This window comes from Monodelphis domestica, chromosome 1 (assembly GCF_027887165.1).
Source record: "Monodelphis domestica isolate mMonDom1 chromosome 1, mMonDom1.pri, whole genome shotgun sequence".
Taxonomy (NCBI): domain Eukaryota; kingdom Metazoa; phylum Chordata; class Mammalia; order Didelphimorphia; family Didelphidae; genus Monodelphis; species Monodelphis domestica.
The window spans coordinates 617,953,487-617,969,431 of record NC_077227.1 but is presented as its reverse complement, the minus strand read 5'-3'; the positions used below and the strand labels follow the sequence as shown (position 1 = coordinate 617,969,431).

The 15,945-nt window shown below is 32.0% G+C and overlaps 1 protein-coding gene across 1 annotated transcript in view; it reads left to right on the top strand.

Annotated features, from left to right (window-relative positions):
• Positions 1 to 15,945, top strand: part of MACROD2 (mono-ADP ribosylhydrolase 2) — a 2,426,984-nt gene that overhangs the window by 1,380,060 nt on the left and 1,030,979 nt on the right. Inside the window, exon 6 of the mRNA XM_007476657.3 lies at positions 6,823 to 6,944. Within this exon, the coding sequence (XP_007476719.1) occupies positions 6,823 to 6,944 (122 nt within the window). The remainder of the gene's footprint in view (positions 1 to 6,822; positions 6,945 to 15,945) is intronic.

The window sequence follows — 15,945 nt, the reverse complement described above, 5'->3', positions numbered from 1 at the left end:
AAGTCCAATGCTCACTACTGCCTCCAGGATCAAATGTAAAATTCTTTTGTTTTTAAAACCCTCCATAACTTTATTTATCTTTTCAGTCTTTTTATAACTTACTCCTTTCCATAAAATCTATATCAGTGACTCTGACTAACTTGCTGTTTCTTGCATAAATCACTCTATCTCCTGACTGAGCATTTTCATCAGCTGTTGCCCATTCCTGGAATTCTCTCCCACTATCATTTCTGCCTTCTGGGCTTCCTTGGCTTTCTTAAAGTCTCAGCTAAAATCCCACCTTCTTCAGGAAGCCTTATTGTCTGTATTTGTGATTATCCAATTTATTCTTCATACTTATCTTGTTTGTACATAAATGTTTGCATGCTTTCTCCCCCATTAGTTAGTGAGTTCCTAGAAAATAGAGGGATTGTCTTGCCTTCCTTTGTATCTCTAGCACTTAGCCCAATTCTTGACACATGGTTGATATTTAATAAATGTTTATTGACTTGACTCATATTAAAACAAAATATGTCTCCAACTTCTACCTGTTTGTTTCAGTTCTTCCCTCTTATGTCAAGTAGAATAATGTAATTATTCTTCCACTTGACCTCCATTCAAATATTTGAGTCACACAATTAGGTCTTCTCTAGTATAACTATCACTATTTACTTTCAAATTCTCTTCATATGACATAGTTTTAAGCCCCTTCAACATATTTGTTAGCCTCCTTGGATGTTTGTCAATGATTCTTAAAATGGAGAAGATTTCTTAATTATATGTGTGTGTGTGTGTGTGTGTGTCCCAAGATTACATTCACTTTACAACTTGCCATGTTGTATTATTAATTTTTAAGTTTTTAGCTTTAAAAATTACATATTCTTTTTTATCCCAACTGCTTTCTAGCTGTGTTTTTCCTTTCCTGTGCTTAGGCATAGTGTAAAAGTGTATATTTTAATAATTGTTTGTATATATACTCATTTGTAAAGCATGTGTATATGGTTGTATATTTGTTGTTGTTTAATGTTTTTTAGTCTTGTCCAACTCTTCATGACTCCATTTGGGGTATTCTTGGAAAAGGCATTTGACTAGCTTGTTATTTCTTTTTACAGTTCATTTGAATTTATGAAATTGAGTCTTCCTAACTCCAGACCCAGAGTTCCATCCACTGTGCCATCTAGCTGCCTAGAGCACTTAATACTTAGTGCTAAATGAGTGGTACAAATAATATTCATAAATATTTAGAGGAACCAAAAAAGATGATTATAGGTTCATATAGTCTGAGAAGGCTTAACAGAAGATCTGGGTTTTGAAATAAGATGAATTCAGAGATTTCTTGTAGTAAAATATACAAATGTTAAGTTAAAATAATGTTAATAATTAAATGAAGGGAAGCTAAATGGCATAGAGTGCACAGTCTGGAGTCAGTAATATTCATCTTCCTTAGTTAAAACCTCATCTTCTACACTTACTAGCTGTGTGACCCTGGACAAACCACTAAACACTATTTGCTATAGATTCCTCATCTATAAAATGAACTGGAAAAGGAAAAGGTAAACCATTCTAGTATCTTTGTAAAAAAAAAAAGTAGTCACCTAGTCAGACACAATCAAAAAACAATAAACAGTCAACAGCAATAATTAAATATTTCTGTTTATTTAAATTCAAAAGTCGAGTAATTAATGATTTAGGTCTTAATATTTGTGAGACAAGTATTATACTTACTTTTGTGTTATAGTTGAACTAGCGAAGCTGAATAGAGTGCTAGTTTTGAAGTTGAGGACCAAATTTCAAGATAAGATGAATCTAAAGCAACCTCACCTATGCCTTAGTCATCTACTCATAAAAATCCCCAAGCATACATTATTAGAGGCTATTCTTATCTATGGAGTTCCCTTCAATTGATAAATTCTCAGATCATTTGCTTATTCCTATAAATAGGTACCCAAGAAATATTTATTGATATAAAAAGGCAGTATTAGGTTGGGTATTTAAGTAAGAAATGAAAATTTATGTAAAGCTTAGAATCCAAATAAATGCTACCTATTATAAATTCTGAAGTTGCTGTGATTCATTGATTAAGAACACTGAGCCTGAAGTGAGGAAGGCCTGAATTAAAATCCAGCCTAGATATCTGCCTAGCTATATGACCTTGGACAAGTCACGTAACCTCTGATTGCCTGATAAAAGGATCCACTGGAGCCACTGGAGAAAGAAATGGCAAAACCACTCTGATATTCTTGCCAAGAAAACTCCATTGATCAGTGTGGTTCATGAGGTTGTGAAGAGTTAGACATGGCTGAATGACAACAACAACATTATAAATCCTAAATAAATATATTTTATATTTCTTCATAAGAATATACAAGTGATGAAATCCCCTTATTATTAATGAGAAAAGAATCTACTATCCCACAATGACACTCTTTATTTTATTCATAGCCTAAGTGCTTCACAAATCAAATACCTTTGGATCCACAAGAAGTCTGGTCAAAGGAGGATGGATAAACTGTAACCCAACACTCCTATCCCCAATATATATATATATATACTTCTAGGGAAAAAAAAATTCTTAATGCATATTTCCTACATAGAGCAGGTCAAAAATATTGTATTTGTATGCAAAGTATAGTTTGTTGCATTAATAAATCAATTCACTTATAGCCTATTATATAGAGAGAAGATCATGGAATCAGGATAAACTGAGTCCAAATCCTGTCTCTGCCACATATTGCCTGTTTGATCCTTGAAAAGTCACTTCAGCTCTTAGTAACTTGGACACTTGTAAGATTCAATGCTGCAATGAAGATGCCAATTTACCTTGGTAGGAGTTCCTCATTGAATAATATCTATACCACTGAAATCAGTTCCAGCACTCTTTGTATATCACCGCCTCACCACCTCTCTCATAAAGTTATTTTTAATTGATAGTGATCACCTTAAAGGATTCACACATCTATACTCAAGTCTTTGGCATGATCAGTACTACATTAGGAAGTTCTGTGATACTGGTCAAATTGGCCTTACCTCTCTTTGCCTCAATTTCCCCTAAAAGGGACAAGTTGAGCAAGAAAATAATAATATTTGATGTTTATACAGCATTTTAAAGTTTGTGAAAAGCTTTGCAATGAAATGTTATTATGTGATAATAAGATTATCTGAGACAGTTAGGTGGCTCCGTGGATAGAGTGCTGGGCCTAGAGTCAGACTCATTCATCTTCCTTAATTCAAATCTGACCTTAGACAGTTATAGACAGTTAAGTGACCTGGATAAGTCACTTGACCCTGTTTGCCTCAGCTTCCTCATTTGTAAATGAAATGGCAAATCATTCCAGTATCTTTGACAAGAAAATCCCAATTGGGATGGTGAAAAGTCAGCACAACTGAAATGATTGAACCACAGTTTTTATCTGATTTAGTATAAAACCCTTTTAATATTGGGCAGTTATGAGCCCTATTACAGCAGAGGTCATTGGGGCTCCATGGCAAATGACGGAAACTATTATGTATTTGGGGAATAATTTGAACTCAGGTCTTCTTGAACTCCAAGTCCAGTTTTCTATCTATTCACCAGCATGGGTCATCAAAAAATGGTTCCTAAAATCAATTTCTAAAGAAAGTAAATACAAGTTTTTGATGTGAAAATGACAACAGCTGACCAATATATTGTTGTTTGTCCTTACTTTCTTGAAGAGGACAAATGACATTACAGGATGATATTTTGACTTTCTTGTTTGTGAATTGTATTTGAGTGAAGTAGAGTGTCACAGCCATCAGCCTTAAACTTCTAAAGTCACTGAAGTCCAGTATCAAACACTCTAAATGCCTGTGTCATCTGATTCTTACAACTACTTTTTGGAGAAACTTTATTTGATATTAATCCCTTTTCATGAATGAGGAAAAAGTACTGTAAGCACATTCATTGCACTCATATCCTGATGATTACTCTAAGCATCTATATACAGAATAAGTAGAGGATTAAATATATGTATATGTATATATATATATATATATGTACACATATATTTCAGGGAATTAATTTTTCCCTAGCTCTGCTTGAATTACAATTAGACAAACCATTTTAATCATCCAATCCCAAGAAACACATTTTACCTGTTATATAAATATTTCTCAGCAGTTATTTTTATACTAATTTCCTCCCCACCCTTCTCTCTAATAATGGTTATGGAATCTCTAATGTGCTTTGCAGATGCTGATATAACCTATGCAGTGATGCTGTAAAGAAGAACCACTGTATTTCTATTTTTTATGGATAAATTAAAAGAAATAGTTATAACTTTTGAATGATAGATATGTGCAGAAAGATGATCAGAGTAAAAGATAAAACACCTGTCCTTAGAACCACAAGTTTGGGTGGCAGGAAAAAAATTCCTTGAAATTATTAAGTTGACACCATTCCTAACTTCTTTCCTAATGTAGCTGTATTCAATAAATTTTAATTTTTTAATGAATATCCTAATTATACCATCAACATGTAAACAATAGAATAAAAGAGTAAACAATAGTACAATTCACCAAAATTTTATGTGAATTAAAAAATAAAACATTTATATAGTATTTTATAATTAACAAAGTTTTTTGCTCACAATAGCCCTGTAAATAGATAATGCAAATGGGATTTTTCCCCATTTTACAGATTGGAACATTGTCACCTAACCAATAAATATCAGAGCCAGAATGCAAGCCTAAGTCTTCCATTCGACTACATTGTTTATGTCAATCATCATTTTAAGGGCCATCAGACCCCAATGTAAAATTGTTCATTAAAAAGTACCAAGTTGGGAATAGAGGAATTCTCACAATTTAAATATGTGAAATTCCTGCTCATTGTTATCATTATTATAAGAGATAATGATTCAACTTTCTCTAACTATTTTAATGATTATCACCTAAATAGGAAACAATACTTCCTTTTTCTTCCAGACTGTAAGAGTTCTCATTTTATTACACTGCCAAATATATATGTAAAATAACATCTGTGTGAAGTCATTGGTGAAAAATTTCTACCTGTTTTGATCACAAGTTGTCATCTCCAATGTCATCTGACGAGAGCTTGAATGCCTGTTTCAGATTTAGTCTCTGAAACCACAGAATGGGGCTTTTCTCAAGATACCATGCACCAATCTTGACAGCCAGCAGACAAAGTGTCTATGTAGGCAACATGTTCTTGAAATGTGCTAAAAGTTTAGTGATTAATTTCATCCTTTCCAAATGCCTTTTGCCAATTTGAGCTAACATTGTTCTTTTTCTCCCTCCAGTGTATCTTCATTCTTTTGTTATTGAGTAACTTTTTTCATCCCATGTGAATTATTCTGTATGAAATACAAATGAGAATTTTACCACAAAACCACCCCAAAAAAATGTGCCACTAACCATTTTGTCTTGTATTTGTCTATAGGCAAAAATAAACTCAGGCTTTGTTGGCAAACGAGTATAACATTGACAAAGTGTGTTAATTAATCCTAATGATGGTGGTGTTTTAAAGGTAAAAATATAAGGCTCTCTCAAATAATTGGGCTAAAACTTGTGTTAACCTTCTAATATTTCTTGGATTTAAAAAGTTCCATTTTCCTATTCCTTCATTTTAATGCTTGCACATATAGTAACATTTTTAGGAAAATATGTTGGCTATAGTTTTCCTAAAAAAAAGTATGAAATCGATCTTTTAAATGCCATTCAAGACTAGCAAATCTTCAGTTTTTTTTAAATTATGATATGGGATAAATTTCCTCATTAAAGTTTTCTTCACCTTTGTACTGACCTTAATATTCTAATTGATATTACATTTATTCATGTACATGTCTCATCCCTTATTAGATTATAGATTCCTTGAGTTTGAGAGTCATTTTTTTATCCTTGTGTCCCTAATTTTAGAACAACTCCCTGTATAGAGTAGGTACTCATCAAAGTTTTGTTGAACTGAGTTTGCTTAAAAAGGATAAATGTAATTAAAAAGAAATATTCTATCTGAGATCTAAACTTATTAGAAAGTTATTGAGGACCTATAGTATGTATAAAAAATATTATTCACAGTTAAACTTTTTTTTTTTAACTTGAAGACAGAAATTTTCCTTCCTTGACACTTACATGGATCTGTTGTCTCTTTGGCATAAGTATTCCTTCTTCTAGTATAGATTGCAAATTATCCTAATCAATTCCCATTTGTGTTTCTCCATAGATCCTACACTAAGGGCCATCTTATGTGTAAAAGGGCTTCTCTTGGTTCTTTTAATACTTCATGATCTCCAATTCAATATTCACCCTGTTATCTTTCACTGTTACTAAATAACCCCCCCTTCATTCCTATGTATCTTTGGGGATTTGTTATCCCAATTCTCATTCACAAATCATTATAGACTATTTAAATAAATTCTTGCCAATTGGTATGGAATTTTAGTAAAACAATTCACATACACTGTGTGTAACTGGTGTCTTATTTAAAGAAGTTATGATGTTTGGCTTTGACAGCCTTTCTGTGTTGTTTCAAAATTGTCACTTTGTAGGTAATTATTTCTCAATTTATCTCCCACAGAGAATTTGTCTTTTGCTAGGGTGTCAGTAATGTCCTTCTTATAATAGATTTCACTTGAGTCTGATAGCTGTGGAACCTTTTAGTAATGGAGGACTCCTTTCCATAATTATCACCTGCATAGGGAATTATATGGATGAGTTTGCTATCACAAATCTGTTACAGTGGAAACACGGTCAAAGTTCCTACTTTGCTTATTTCCAGACATCAAGAAAAACATTGCTTAAAGAAAAATATACTAGGCAAAATATGTGCAATAATATACGTATATTTTTTTACATTTTTATTTACAGATGTCATCCATACTGTGGGACCTATAGCCAGGGGTCATATCAGTGATTCTCATAAAGAAGACCTTGCAAATTGCTATAAATCTTCTCTGAAGTTGGCAAAAGAAAACAATATCAGATCAATTGTAAGTACAATATATACACATTTTTTTTTCTTATTGCCCATTTCTGTCATTTGAAATCATGTCTCATAAAAAGAATGATCTTGTTCCAAATCTTGTTCCAAAAATTCCAGCAAATGACTGGAAAGATCTTAGGCCACTAGTACTAGCTTCTTTATCTATTTCCCCACAAAAAGTTTGTGTGACATTAATATGACTTTAATAAAGCTGAATGATAAAAATTCTCTCTTTTTAGCAACTTTTGGCCAGAAAATATGAAGAAATACTGGAAACCAATGGTAGATAGAGATATGAAAGAAAAGAATGAGAGATAAAGTGAGAGTATGCATACAACATGTTATATTGTATCTATATATAATACATACATATTTTGGTTAATTTTTCTTATCTCACCTTTCTCATGTAGATAAATTAGGCTGTCATGGGATCATAAGATCCTGACTTAAATATAAAAGGAATTCTAGAGGTCATCTAATCCAGCCCCTTCATTGTAAAGAAAAGAATACTGATATCTAGAGAGGTTGTGTCTGGACTAAGGTCACACAAGTTATGATAGAAGCTCAAGGACTTCTGATCATAAAAGTCTTATAGTTTTTTTTTTCTAACTGTACCATGCTACTTTGTTTAAATTCACTTACACAAAAATCAGTCCAAATTCTATCTTTAAAAATTAAATTAGTTATTTATAATTTCATTCACTGTCTGTAAGTAAAAAGATCCACTCCTCCCATGTTCCAACAGGTTCTCAAACTGATGAGAAATGAAAACAAAAGAAAACTGAATGATTCCATGCCTCTTCTTATAAGCAAGAATCAGCCCAAACTGACTCTTGCTAGTACCAGTTCTAAAATTTGCCTCATGAAAATCTATAGTCTTTCTTAATAGCCTGTCAAGTGCCTAACTATCCATTCTATTTTCAAGTAATGCTGGGAAGGTAATGTTATGAAAAATTACATATATAATTTACAAACGAATATAGATAGGGAAGGGCACCTTGAATCATTTCACATAGAGTCTAACCTTGATATAACTGAGAAACAGAAAGATGGCTGAATATTTAGCTTTTTAGATTCAGAAAACTGAATTAAAAGGGCCAATATTACTTGAAAATGCAGAGCCAATGGTTTTGTTACTAATATTTTAAGGATTACTATTCCTTTGTCTTATACACTGAACCTAAATTAGAAATGTTTATTGAACTCACATTTTTTGCTGAATACTAAACTCTGTATATGTGATTTTAGTTATAAAGGAAATTTTCTGAAGTAACAATGTTATATTTCTCAGTTCCTAGTCTAAAATATGAGAACTTTGTGCTAGCCAAGTATGCAGACCATTTTTACCTTTGAATTATTACTACAACAAACCTGGATATTCAATTTCGCCATCTTTGGCTTTTCCAATTTACTCTTTTCAAAGGGATCAATTTATAAGCTTTTCCTCTGTCTAAAGGGAAAAATAAATCCAAGAGAGTTGGAGTTCACAGCAAAAAGAGAAATGACTCCAAATGACTGAACCACTGATCCAATGGGTAAATTGGTACTCCCCAAGAAAACAAAGAAAATGAAAAGAGGTATGCACACCCCAGAAGCAATTAAGGTATTGTCAGTATGGTTATTGACTGAAAAGCAAGAGCCCATAATACTTGGATAGATGGAGATATACACAAATCTACAAGTCTGCCTAATGTGGATCTCAGGGCCTTAAGAGAATTAGCTAATGAATTTACTCCACCATTGGCAATTAGTTTTTAAACACATTGAAAAGACAAAAGGCTATCAGAGAATTGGGAATAGGACTGCTCAGTTTAAAGGGCAAGATGAACAGCCTTCCAAATAAACTCAGAAAACTACTCAAATAATCATTGCTATTGGCATGACATTAACCTTTGTGTCATGAACTTTATTCCAAAAAGACCAGAAGTGATAGAGCGTGGTGAACGGCCTCCCTTTGGGGGATGTCAGAAATCCTTGAGGGGTCTTGTATGTCACAGATTGGTCCAATATGGTTTATGTTTAGAATAATAGGATAAACAGGAAATCAGTGGACTTTTCAGACAGTGCTCAGTTATCACCTTTTCTAAAGAGAATAGAAAACCACTTACAGAAGTGGGAAATGTGGCAACAATTAAATTTTTTATGTGCTTCATATATTTTAGAAAAAGAGAACATCTCTGGAAATGCAAAGATAAACTATCCTTGTTAGCCCTGAAGGATCTTATATTCTACTAGGGAATAATACTCACAGAAGAAAATCCAAGATAATTTGAAGAAGGAGAGAGTTCTAACTAGAGAATGTGGGAATTTTTCTCTGAGGAAATGGTTCCTGAGGAGAACTTTAAAAGAAACTAAGGACACTTAGATTTAAGGAGGAAGTATGTCTTAAGTAAGTACCTATATGAACCTATGCAAAGATATGGAGGCAGAAAATGGAATATTGAGTTTGGAGGATAGAAAGTGGAACCATTTATTTGGAATATAGTGTCAGCAGAGTGGGGAAAATACATGAAAAGCCTGGAAAGAACAGAACCATAAAGTGCTATATATGCCAATATGAGGAATTTGTGTTTCATCTGATGAGAAATAGAGACACAATAAAACTCATGATCAGACTTCTTTTTTGGGAAGATTATTTTGATAATCATGGATGAGGAGGATTGTTTGGAGAAAGGAAAGGCTGAAAGTAAAAGACCAATCAGGAGAGTATTGCAACAGTTCAGGAGAGAGGCAATAAGGCAGGAAATAAAATCAGTTTCCATGAACCACAATGTATATCTGAATTGAATGACAGTAGATGGTGAGGGTTGTGTTTAGCTAACTGGTGTGAATCATCATGAGTCATGAATTATGACTTTCTTCTCAGTGAAAAGTACCATATGTCAGCATTATAGATGTAATAATGATAAGATATTTACCTTATTACTAACCATTCCTCTCTCATCTTATCCATGATCATGTTTTTGGTTAATATTACCCAGTCTGTTTTGAAAGAACAGGTTTGTGTGAGTTATATTAACTATTATTTATATTGTTAATAAGTACACATCATAATAAAATTACTTTGAATTTTATATTCCTTTTTTATGTTTCAAAGTAAATTTAAATAGGATGATAACATGATAGAAAAGACAGAAAATTATTGACTTTGGACTCAGGACCCTTGTATTCAATTTCTCATCTAATGTTCCTTAGTTGAATAAGTCATTCCACCTCTTTGACTCATTCCTTATTTATAAACCGGTAATAATATTCATATTTCCTACTTCATAAAATATTTATGACTTCAGCACTTTGTAAATTTTAATATATTATGATAATTCGATTGTAATTAATAATATTATTTCATGGTATCTTCTTGCAAAAACAAAAACCTAGAAAAGCATCATGGTATCAAGCAAGAACACTAGAACTAGGATTCAGAAGACCTGCGTTCTGGCTCTGTAACTTGGTTGATTTATTACATTAAGCAAATCTCTTCATTTCCTTGGTCCTTAGTTTCATTAATGATGAGGTCAAATGAGATGATATCTATGGCCCCTTCCAGCTCTAATATTTTGTGTTTTTATTCCGTTATTGAGATAGATTATTTTTCTACTTTAAAACATATTCCTAAATAATTCCCTTTAGTTCATCAATGGAGTAAAAAAAAAATTAGATTTTCTTTTATATTCTACTTTGTGTTTCGGAGAGTTAAAAAAAATTTAAATGTAACATATTTTGATTTTAAATATTTTAATAATTAATTTAAATATATTTTAAAAAAAACAATGTGACATAAAAAAGAAAAAACTTGACTCTGGACCAGGAAATTCAGAATTCATATTACACTTATAACATTTATTGAATCTGTGACCCTAGAACAGTGAATTCTCAACTCTGATCCTTAATTAACTATCAGTAAAATAGGTATGAAGATTTCTATATAATCAATTGCAATAATATTTATATATTATATTGCAAACATGAAAATGCCATAGACATGTTAGCCATCATCATTATTATTATCATTATTATTATGATAACTACCTTATATTGTCATTATGCTCAAATGAGATAAGGTAGGTAAAGAAATTTTCAAGCACTATATAAATGTCAGATGTGAGCATCTCATGAAGTAAAATAGCACATTAATCAACTGATTTATTTATCTAATAAAATTATAATTACCATTATAGAGACCATGATTTCCAAAGTGACTATTTATGTGCAATTAAATTGTTTATAATCTCATCAAATTGTGTATATACCCATTTTAGCTTTGATTTAAATATTTAAAAAATAGATTTGTTGCAACTTTACCATATGCAATAAACTGTGAATAAGATATAATATATATTCATCATATATATATATATATATATATTTAATGACCATACCATAGAATGGATAATGTTTTAGAAATGAGTCTCTGGTTCTTTTTCCAGAAAATGAGGTTAGGTTAGATGACTTCTATGAATCTTCAGCTCTAAAAATCTTATAGTCCTTTAATACTAATTATTTCATATTTATGTGATTTTAGTCAGAATAAAGAACTAAGTGGCTATAGAGATTTGTACATTATAATTTCTGCACAGGACATGGGCTAAGGGATTTTGGTGAAAAAAAAAACTTTACAAATCCTCACAGGATAGATTCTCATGTGCCATCAATATAGTTATACCAAAATGATATATACTTTACCCACCAAATCGGATTATAACTATCTAAAAATTTTAGACTGTGCTGGAAAGATTAGGAGACATGAAACTTTTGCAGCATCTTAGGACCTCAATGTATTGGTGGAAGTTGTGATATTATATTGAATTATTTTGCTAAAGTATAGGTGTTCATTTGAAGGCATAGTCAAGTGAATCTTATTTTCTTATACACATTCCCTACTGAGTGTGTTGCCATAGCAATGGGTCCTCATCCTGAAATTCTTAAATGCTGCTTTTATTTCATTATCTGAATCTCCATTACAAGGCACATCAATCAATAGACTCACTTTTTGAGCCTTCTCAAGCCTTCTAACTCTAACCTTTTAATTTGTTTCTTCATCTATGCCTAACATCTCACTACTTTCCTTCAAAATATCACATTCTTCATTTCTGAGGTCGACATTGGGATTATAACACTATATTCCATTTCCTATCATCTACTCCCATCATTTTGTCATGTTTATATCTATGGGTTTGAAGGATCATGTTGATACATAAGAATCACCAATGAGAAAGCATGGGTTGTTGTGTTCTGTATCAGTGAAAGGGGCACCTAAATTGGAAACAGTTTCATCTAAATAATATCAATGTGCTAAATTCTTTAGTTCTGAGCTTGACATCTGTGTTCTTTTTCATTCCTTCTATTTCTTTCTGTGTATATGCCATAACCCAGTTAAAGATCTTCCTTCCTTCCTTCCTTCCTTCCTTCCTTCCTTCCTTCCTTCCTTCCTTCCTTCCTTCCTTCCTTCCTTCCTTCCTTCCTTCCTTCCTTCCTTCCTTCCTTCCTTCCTTCCTTCCTTCCTTCCTTCCTTCCTTCCTTCCTCTTTCCCTCCTCTTTCCTTCCTCCTACCTTCCTTCCTTTTTACTTTGGCTTTTTTATTGTTATTTGGTTTTGACATCACAAACTTTTACAGATCACAAGTTGCCCTTCCCCAGTTCTCTTGTGACAAAAATAAAACAATGAAGCAAAACTAACAATGCAATGCTCTTTCCTGAAAGTACATGCAACATTCCACATCTGTAGCACATCTACATTTCAATTAAAAATTTAAAAAAACAATGAACAAAAATCTGTTTGCTGTCCCTCTAACTCCAACCCTTATAGGCCACTGGTTTGCTGTTGTTACTTCATTATTCTTATCCCTAAACATCATATGAAAACTCCTTGAGGTCAGAGACTGCTAATTTTTGTCTTTTTTGTTCCCATCGCCTTATAGAAATTGAGAGTTTTTAAAGTGGTTTTTGAACTAGATTGTTGGATTTGTTTTATAGCATGCCAGTTTCAACATAGAAATATCTCTCTATATTAATGGGTAGTTTACATTCATTAAATATTTTATAATGGATAATTTGGTACATGCAGTTTAGTTAGTAAAGCAGATATTAGGTGGAAATTCAACTTAAGGATGCATGGGGCATATATGTAATTTTGAAAATCTGCCCAAGAGTGATTTTGGTTTCTTTACTCAAATTTTGTTTTGATGAAACACAATTTAAATACTTTTACTAAACAAAATATAACTTAAATTTGAAATCTTAGGAATCATACCTGAAATACTATTGGAATGTGCATACTATTAGTACTTATGATAAAGTATATGATATTATTAGAATACAGGAAAATCTCACTGAATATCATGAAGTGCTTAATAAATGTCTATTAATTTTGAGGCAGATAGATGACTCAGTGACTTGAGAGGTAACCCAGAAATGGGAAGTTAGGTTCAAATATCACCTCAGATACTTCCTAGCTTTATGACCCTGATCAAGTCACTTAATCCCTATTGCCTACCCATTACCACTCTTTTGTTTTGGAATCAATATTGATTTTAACACAAAAGGTAAAGGTTTTTTTTAAGTAATATATATTAATTTTAAATGGAAAGACTTGGAGAATGTTGAATGATGACAAAATCAGCCTCTCTACTTCCATGTAGAAGTGGAGGGCTATGGATATAGAACATAGCATATATTATCAGTTTAGGTTTCTTGAACGTTATTTTGACAAGACTCCTTTTTTCCTGTACTTTCTTTAATAAAATTTGTTATAAAAATTTTCATCCTGGGTAAAAAATGGAATAGAGATACAAGTAGAAATGAAAGTGATAGAAAAACAAAAGGTAATAATAAGAATTTAAAGCAATAAAAATTGTCAGAGAAAGTTGTTTCTCTGGATAGGAAAAGGATTTTAAATGATGACACAAAAATCAAAGATATTTGTCCAAGCAACAAGGGCTATTCAGCACGGTCTATCATGCTAGAAAATATAAAAGAACTTCTTGGTGAAAGATGGAATCTCAGGTTTTATTTTTTTTTTACTTTGAGATACTTATATTTCTTAAAAAATATGTTTATATGAAAGTTTGAGAAAGGAGTTATTTTTACCCATTTGTTATGTGATGAGAATTATGTGCCAGATTAAAAAAAAAAGACAAATGATTTCTTTGAGGATGCTTTGAAATATTTTGATCAATGCTCACATTGCTGACAGTTCACTTCAACTATTTCAACAAACATTTATTAATCCCCTCATATCCAGATGATAGAAGAAAGTATAAAGTTTAGATGACTTCCTTGTGGAGTTTATAAATATGCTGGGTAAAAAGACACATACCTATGTCAATGTATTACACATCCACACATGAAAAATGTCTTGGATGAACATCCTATATGATTAATACCATTATTGTAGAGAAATCTGAGTCAAGGAAACTTTGATTTCAGTATGATTTTGGCTCACTCCTAGTTGAAGAACATCTTCAAGTCCACCTTCATGGAGGGAGTTTCTTACTGGAAGTTCCTTGGATCAAGGAGAGCTACTACTATATTGACAATGATTAACCTTTTCTGTAAAATGTGGATAAAAATACTTGTACTGATTCTCATAGGATTGTTTTGAGGGGATGATATTCTTTTACAAAAATGTAAACTCAATGAAGTCATAAACTATCTTGTCTTTGGATAATCAGTGCCTTGTAGTTATTAATAAGTGCATGTTGAATTGAATAAAATATGTTTTTTAAATTATATTAGTATTTTAAGGAAATTGATTCAAAATATGGACTATTTTATTCCCAAAACTGCTATTGTGCTTAAATTATTAGCTTACTTGTGGATCTTTTTAGTACTTTCATATCCTAGCATATTGATGATGGTAATATGGGATGCAAATTATATATTTTATTACCCAAACCCTAGCTAATATTCCTATTTCACAGTAACCTCATTTCTCTAAATAAAACTTATTCTTTAGTACATATAGGCATTACACTTAAGACTAGATATTTGTAATATACATGCCAAAGATACAGAGAACTAACTAATTAAAAGTGTCAGAATAAAGAAAAGGCTATGCTTATTAATGCAGAAAGAAAAAAAATTAAAAGTTGTGGCTTTTTCTACCTCCTTTGTGGGAATAGGTAACATTTTATAGAGCCAAACCACAGCTTCTTCAATTTGCACAGAAACCCATAAAAATATGCCAATGGTAAAATATTTGTCAAAGTGTATTACACAGTTTCATGACCTTTCAAAACACTTAAAGCTATAGCTTTTATTTAAAGAGCCCAAGGTGATTAACCCAATAACACTGTACTGGTTCTCCTTGTTTTCATCAACCCCTGATTATTGAATGAAAGAAAAATGCCATAAAATCCTCATAGGCTCTCGAAAATGATTAGGCCTGGGAAATGGTTGACCAGTCCTTATGGATGGATATCCATAAAGCCAGTACCATATGGAGATGATCTATAAAAGCCAAAGTAATAGATATTCCTAAATGGCATAATTATACCATTCAGTCTTTTGACATTGACATATCTGTCAATTTCAGAAAGCTTTAAAATAAATATATGGAGATTAAAGCTACATAAAGGCTTTCATTTTTGCATTGAGAAAGTAACAGCAGTTGATAGTAGGATGGAAAACATTAGATGCCTTTTGATAAGAGAGGAGTGAGATTCTTCAGTAGAAACTTTTTAATCTATGGGAAAGTCTAAACACCTTGCACTATTTCGTTAAGTTGGTCTCACAATAAGAATAGGACCATGTCTTATCTGACCAAACAGATACCAACAGATATTTGACCAAACAAATCCATGTCAACTGCTTAAAGGGACTAGATACCCTATATACTTGAGTGTGTTACAGCAATCCTAATCTCTGTTTTCACTAGCAAATGGCATCTGAGTTCAACAGTTTGCAAAGACTTAATCACAGAGTGCTTATAAAGGTGTGATTTTTTCAAATTTTTTGGCGATAAAGCACTATATTTTGAAATTTTCACCTAATTTTTTGACTAAGGAGAGT